General features: G+C 42.7%; 1 protein-coding gene and 1 non-coding gene across 2 annotated transcripts in view; one reads left to right on the top strand and one right to left on the bottom strand.

Moving 5' to 3' along the window:
• Window positions 1-3,311: 3,311 nt before the first annotated feature.
• Window positions 3,312-3,384, bottom strand: TRNAK-CUU (transfer RNA lysine (anticodon CUU)). The gene has a single exon. It is a non-coding gene; the product is annotated as a tRNA-Lys (tRNA).
• Window positions 3,385-5,365: 1,981 nt separating this feature from the next.
• The window catches only part of GABRR1 (gamma-aminobutyric acid type A receptor subunit rho1), a 41,872-nt gene continuing 39,978 nt past the window's right edge, over window positions 5,366-7,259 (top strand). The window contains exon 1 of the mRNA XM_060616157.3: window positions 5,366-5,560. Within this exon, the coding sequence (XP_060472140.1) occupies window positions 5,502-5,560 (59 nt within the window). The 5' untranslated portion in view covers window positions 5,366-5,501. The remainder of the gene's footprint in view (window positions 5,561-7,259) is intronic.

Below are 7,259 nucleotides of genomic sequence, written 5' to 3'. Positions count from 1 at the left end.
AGAGAGAGGGGGATAGAGAATCTGAAGCGGCCTCTGTGCTGACAGCAGTGAGTCCCATGCGGGGCGTGAGCCCTTGACATGGAGCCGAAGTCGGGCGCTCAACTGACTGAGCCACCCACCCAGGCACCCTTCCTGTGAGGAGGATTCATTCTTCATTTTGCAGATGAGAAAACAGACCCAGGGAGGTTGAGTAACTTGCATACTGGCAGACAGCTAATTTTCAAAGGAAAAATGCTTACCCAGATACTCTCTTCTGCCAGTTACAGAATTTAGTTAATACTCCTCAAATGACATGAATTGGTAACGGCATGTGACTCGGGTTAAGACTTCTCCCTTTGCCTGGAGATTCCATCTTCTCAGGCCTGTGACCCACGGGGACACCTACAAATGCCCAGACTTTGGTACTTCATGTGTTTTTTCTGAAGTTGGAAGATGACATGGGTCACCTCTCAGGATTCTTCACTCAGTCACGCTTTTCACCGAGTTTCCTAGAGCATATCTCTGGCCTCAGGAAAACTCCTTTGAAAAAATTGGCTTGGTGTCATTGAATACTATCCAGGTTTATGCATTTGCTTTTAGTGACTTGCTGAATGTCACCTACACCAGTTTCAGTTAGATTCAGCTACATGTAAAGAACATGGCGTTATAAAGAAAGAAGCCCACAAGGGGCAGTCCAGAATGCTCTAGTAGCTCTGTTCCATGTAGTCTCATGAAAACTCAGGCTGTTTCCTGCTCACTGCTTGCTCCCCTTAGAGTGTGGCCCTTGACCTCATGGTCCAAGATGGTGCTAGGAATCCTAGCAATCTTTCTGCAATTGAAGAGGCAGGATATATGCAAGGGGAGGAAGAAGGAAAAATGAAGCATGCCAGCTATCTTTCAAGGAAAGTTCCAGGGGGCTGTTGCACACTTCCCCGTTGGCCAGAACTTGGTCTTATGGCCGCATCTAGCTGCAGAGAATGCTGGGAAATGTGTTTGCTCAGAATAGACATATACCTAGGTAAAAATAGGGTATTCTGGAAGAAAAGAGAAAACACAGAGTGTAGGAAATAGCAGCTCCTGCCATTCCACCCAAGAACACAGCCACTTGTTTCCATGAAGCCCCAGCTGAGAACAGTTAGGAAGGTCATAAGAAAAGACAAAATGTTCAGTCATTGCCTCCTCCCTTCCTCTCACCCAGATACCTTCTTGTTCCTATTCTCAAGTGTGAAGCAGGGCAGAGATACATGGGTCTTTCTAAAGCATTGTGTTGATGCCAGGAGCTTCTGTTACTACTGAGCTCAGAGACTTGGAATGTTTCTATGCCCAGAAATAGGACCTGGGAACTGAGTCCCTGCCATCGTTTATTTTGAAAGAGGGCAGGAGTTTTATTTCCTCCAACTCTGCCAAATTTAGGGACAAGCAAATGGGGTTAGCAAATCTGAGGCCATTCTCCTTGGGATAGACTGTGAGGGCCTAAAGCCCATGCCCTCACTAACTGTTCCACCTGTTTGCGTGACTGTTGTCTCCAGGGGCTGAGCTGGTCTGTCTCCCTCACACTCTAAGGGGCCTCGAATACTAGAATCAAGAGAACAGAACACACTCCAAGGTGATTATCAGTCTGAGATTGTTTTCCCAGGAATAATGAAGCGTTTGCCCTGAGTCACCCCCCCATCCTCTTTGTTAACAGTAGTACATTGTTTTGAGATCTCCTGCTGGCTTGAAGGATGTAAATGTGACACAGAGGAGAGCTTCTTCTGAGTTTGAATAACTTTAGAAATTGAGTCGATCAGCAAATATGATATAAGTATATTAAAAATAAGAGGGGCACGTGAGTGGCTCAGTCGGTTAAGCATCCGACTTCGGCTCAGGTCATGGTCATGAGCCCTGCGTGTGGCTCTGTGCTGACAGCTCAGAGCCTGGAGCCTGCTTCAGATTCTGTGTCTCTCTCTCTGCCCTTTCCCTGCTCCTGCTCTCTCTCTCTCTCTGTCTCAAAAATAAACATTTAAAAAGTAATAATAAGAAAAATAAGAAAAATACCAGAGTGAGGTTAAGTAGCTGGAGTCTATTGTTCTGGAGCTTCTTTCTTAATAAAAGAAACAAGACTACATTGAAAACAATGTATTGTGAATAACAATGTGTTAGTTAATGCGTTAGTAATTTGGACCATTTGTGTGCCTGTGATTCAAGTTACTGCCTACCTTAAGGTCATAATGTCCAAGAACGAAGCCATCTTTCATTTTCTATAATCCTCTTCTGTTCTTGTCTACTTCATGTTAATCAATAGTCCACATGAATATGGGCATCTACATGGTTCGCATGTCTAGTCATATCTGTATTTCTGGAAAAGCTACCTTTTAATAAACTATTACTGTGTAAACTACCTACAGCTGACAGCTTTTATTGATGTATGTTTTACATGCAATGAAATGCACAGATCTTAATTAAGTGTATTGTTTAGTGAGTTTCAGCAAGTGTGTATACCCAGTAACCCACCTTCCTATCAAGAGACAGAACCTTTCTGACAAATCTTATGCCTTATTTCCAGTCAGTCCTTATGTCCACCTCCCCCTAACCTCACAACCACTGCTGTGGGTTCTATCACCACTGGATTTGTGTTGTCATTTCTCAAACTTCGTATACATGGAGTCATAAGGTATGTACTCTTTTGTGTCTGGCTTTTTTCATTCAACATCCATTTCTGAGTTTCATTCATGTTGTTGCAAGTATCTGTAGTTCATTCCTATTTGCTGTTGAGTAGTATCCCGTTGTATGAATAAAGCATGATCTCTTTATCCATTCTCCTGTTGGTAGACATTTAGATCATTTTCAGTTTGGAGAAGTAAAGCTTTCTATAATAATTATAATAAATAACTTAAATAAATCTGTAAGTAATAAATTTGTAGCTTGTAAATAAGGAAACGGACAGGTGTGTGTGAGTATATTCTTGACTTATCACAGAAACATGCTCATCAAAGATACTCAACTAAAGCTCTGAGGCACAAGCATGCATCTGGAACCGTGCTTTGGGTGAATGAGGAGTTTGTGGAAGATGGGAGGATGAAGGGAACAATTACCAATTCATGAACTTAAAAAAAGTTTATTTCTTTTTGAGATGGGGGAGAGGAAGTGGGGAGCATTCATGAGCTTAAAGTGTTTATTTTTGAGAGAGAGAGAGAGAGAGAACGGGGGGGGGGGGGCAGAGGGAGAGGGATACAGAGGATCTGAAGCGGGCTCATGAACCATGAGATCATGACCTGAGCCAGTTCAAGAGTCCGGAGTCAGATGCTTCACTGACTGAGCCACCCAGGTGCCTCGGAGAAAGGAAAAGTAACCGCCCAACGTGGGGCTCGAACCCACGACCCTGAGATTAAGAGTCTCATGCTCTACCGACTGAGCTAGCTGGGCAGTTCATGTGCTTTTGAAAAGTTGTTGTCTTCCAATTGCAATCAAATGAAGGAAGTAGGCTTGGTCTGAAAATGCTTTACAATTTAGAAATGAGTCACTCCTGATTAATTGCTCCATTTTACAGTGGAGAAAATTCTTGGACTTTTAGTTTTCTTTTGTGTAAAATGGAGGCACTAGTTTTTACCTAGCCTACCTCGCAGTGTTTTTTGTTGTTTTTTTTTTTTTTTTTTTTGAGAAGCAAATGAGAGAAAGCATGCAAGGTATCTGTCAGCTTAAAGCTCTGTGTGAGTGCAAGGTGGTAGTGTTGTCTTTGACAAATTCACACGGTTTTCCCTTAAAAGCTTACGGTGGAATATTTCACATGTGTCATGCATGTTTTGTTTATTCACTCATTTACCTTCCTAAAAGGTAAACACTATTGCTATCATTCCCATTTTATGGATGAAGAACTCGGGGCCCGGACAGGTCTACCTCTCAGAGGCCACACAGGTATAAACGGCATAAATGGGATTTGAATCCATAGAACTGGCTCGAATCTGAGCTGTTACTATTGTGCCATCTGCCTTTCTAAAAACATGTCATTATACCTCCTCCTAGCAGCTCACTTTACAGTAATCGTCTTCATCCACCGCCTTTATTTCCTTGTGGGAGGGTTGCTATATTCAGATTTGTTGGTAAGTTGTCTCCAAGATATAACAGAAGGAAACTGCAAGTTTGCCTAAAATCTTACTGATTTCCCATTTCGGTCTTCCTGGAGGTTTGTGGTGAGACTGCTGGGTCAGCCATATTCTCAGCGAAAACTCTGCATTTATGAGATAATCAGAACCACCCACAGGATGGAACAGATCCTGTGAGCTCCTACTTTCCCAGGACACACAGTTTGGTGCCCTGGTGAGGTGGGAAACACCCTGCAGCACTGAATGCTAAGAAGGAAGCATCCCCATATCCAAGACCATTTGGTCATTTACTGGCATGTCTATCCTCACTGCCTGGACATTTGGCCTTGCTTCTTATAGACCCCTGTACTTCAGGCTGCACCCCCTTCTGTCCGAGACGCTGTGGACAACTGAGTCAGAAGGCACCTTGCATTTCTGGGTGGGGACTGGGGAGAGGGGATGGACAGCACAGCATTTCTTTTTTCTTTTATTTATTTATTTTTTAAATGTTTATTTATTTTTTGAGAGAGAGAAAGAGCATGAGCAGGGGAGGGGCGAGAGGGAGACAGAGGATCACAAGCAAGCTCAGCTCTGACAGGGAAAGCCTGACGCAGGGCTCAAACTCACCAACAGTGAGATCACAACCTGGGCTGAAGTGGGACGCTTAACCGACTGAGCCACCCTGGTGCCCCTTTTTCTTTTTTCTTTTAAAATTGCTGGGGACCACTCCTTAAAAAAAAAAAAAAAAAAAAGAGGGGTGGGCACCTGGCTGGCTCAGTGGGAAGAGACTATGACTCTGATCTCAGGATCATGAGTTCGAGCCCCACGTTGGGTGTAGAGCTTACTTAAATGAATAAATAAATAAAAACTTAAAATAAAATTCCTGGGGACCACTAATTAACACCTCCAAATTGATCTGAAAATAAAGTTCAGTTTTTAAGCAAAATGATCATGGTTATCTAAAATATTACATGTCCCTAACACTGAGGTTTCAGAATGTGAGTTGTGGAAATTCTAAAGTTAGGTGAAATTTAGCAACTCCTGAAACTGAATATTCAACCCGAGAAGAACAGGCTGAGAAAACCACCTGTGCTGCTTTTTTTAGCATTTTCTGCAGAAAAATTAGAAGTAGGAGTTATGGCCCCCACAACCACATCACCAGGGATTGTCTATCTATCTTCAGCATTGACTAAAACAGGAAATTACCAGTGGTACCTAAATGGAGCTAATAAGAACGAGAACCTCCTACAACTTTGTAGCCACTTGGAAAAAGCAACCCAAACCAAATTACCCATCTGGATCTGTTTTCTGTTCATAAATGAGGTAGATGAACTTGGGGAGCACCAACACCTCCCCCCAGCTGGAATGGTCATGATTCTATCCATCAGTGACCAAGACATGATTCTATCTATCGTTGATCAAGGACTGCAATTCTCCACTGACCTGTGAATTTATAATCACATGGGAGCTATCCTGGATGTTCTCCTGCTGGAATGGCAGAGTATGGAGCAAGATTTGGGGTGAGTTCAGAAGCCCCTAAGGAAAGTCCAGCATTGGCCCTCAGAGGGCAGAAAGTGGACACAAATCTACAAAAAAGCATTCATTTCACTGACTCTTAAGGGTCTCCAGTGTTTTTTCTCCCCTTAAAGCAAAGAACCAAGTCATTTGAAAAACCGGAGACAAATGAATACACTCTGAAGCTAGCCATTTTGTTTTTATTTTTCAACAGATTCAAAGAGACAGTGGAATTTATGTTAATTTATTTTAAGAAATGATATGCAACGAAAGTTAATCTGGGAGTCAAGGCAGTCACATGCTACAAAAAGTTAAATAGTCAGACATTAAAAATTGCACAACTGTTACGTCCTTCTTTGCTGCTGCTGAGTTCAGTTTAAGCCTGTTGTTTATTTTATGGTAAAATTAAATTACATTCTTTTCTTCAAGTGTTGAGCAGTTCCAAACGTGGCTTCTTAGTCAAAGAATCCATTCTTACTGTGGCCAAAAAGCCACTCTTTCGTTCAAATGAATCATTTCCCCTAATTAGCAGGGAAGAATCCGGAACTAATTAACTAAAAGATCTGAGATGTCTTCTAAATGCTTTGGGCAACATGTTAAATAAAAAAACTGTGTGACAGGGGCACCTGGGTGGCTCAGTGGATTAAGTGTCTGACTTTGGCTCAGGTCATGATCTCACAGCTCTTGGGTTCGAGCCCTGTGTCAGACTCTGTGCTGACAGCTCAGAGCCTGGAGCCTGCTTCAGATTCTGTGTCTCCCTCTCGCTGCACCTCCTCCGTTCACACTCTGTCTCTCTCTCAAAAATAAATAAACACTAAAAAAAATTTAAAAAAGAAGAAGACTGTGTGACAAATAATATCATTTTGCAGACCAGCCATTTCAGGAAGGGGGAGGGGTTAGAGTCAATGGAAAAGCACAGGCTCTGGGATCAAAAGTACAAGTTTTCCTGTTTACTATCCACATGTCCTGGGAGAAATAACTTAATGTCTTGGGGCCTCGGGTTTCTTGTGGATGAAGTAGAAGTAGTACTCCTGTGCCTGCTTCCAAGGCTGGTTCTTGGGGCCAAATGGAACCCTGGATATAACAGTGTTTTGTAAATGCCACAGGACCACTCAATAGCAAAATGCAATTATTCAGCAATTGGGTTGGTTTGGGGACAATGAAAGAAGTCCTTGTGTTTTGCATTTAGCTCTCAGACCACATCATGCCACTGAGGGAGCCTCACATCAACACCCTGCTTAAATCCCAGCTACCCCACGAAGGGCGCCAAACGGTCACTGGGGCTTTAGGAATAGATTGACCTCACAGTATTTCCTTTTTTCTCCACAGCGACTCCCCTGGAACTGTGACAAGCATATCAAACTCCACCAACAAGAAACTAGGGGACATTTTATGAAGTTATACTTGAACCTAGAAGCCTCTGTGTTTCAGTTAAAGACAGACTTAGAAATGATAAAAAGGTGCCTTAACAATTTTATCATGATTCCAGCAGAGGGAGACAGGGCTGCACTGACTCCGCACAGGATCAGTGATGTAATTGATAGATTGACATAACAAACAGCCTTTCTTCCTTCCTTCTTTCCTTTCTAATCAGATGACTATAGTCATAATTAAAAAGAAAATTTTTAATGTTTATTTATTTTGAGAGAGAGAGAGCAAGCAGGGGAGGGGCGGAGAGAGAGGGAGAGAGAAAATCCCAAGTAG

The sequence above is a fragment of the Panthera onca genome, chromosome B2 (assembly GCF_046562875.1).
Source record: "Panthera onca isolate mPanOnc1 chromosome B2, mPanOnc1 haplotype 2, whole genome shotgun sequence".
In the NCBI taxonomy this organism is placed as follows: Eukaryota; Metazoa; Chordata; class Mammalia; order Carnivora; family Felidae; genus Panthera; species Panthera onca.
This window is presented reverse-complemented; position numbering and strand designations above follow the sequence as displayed.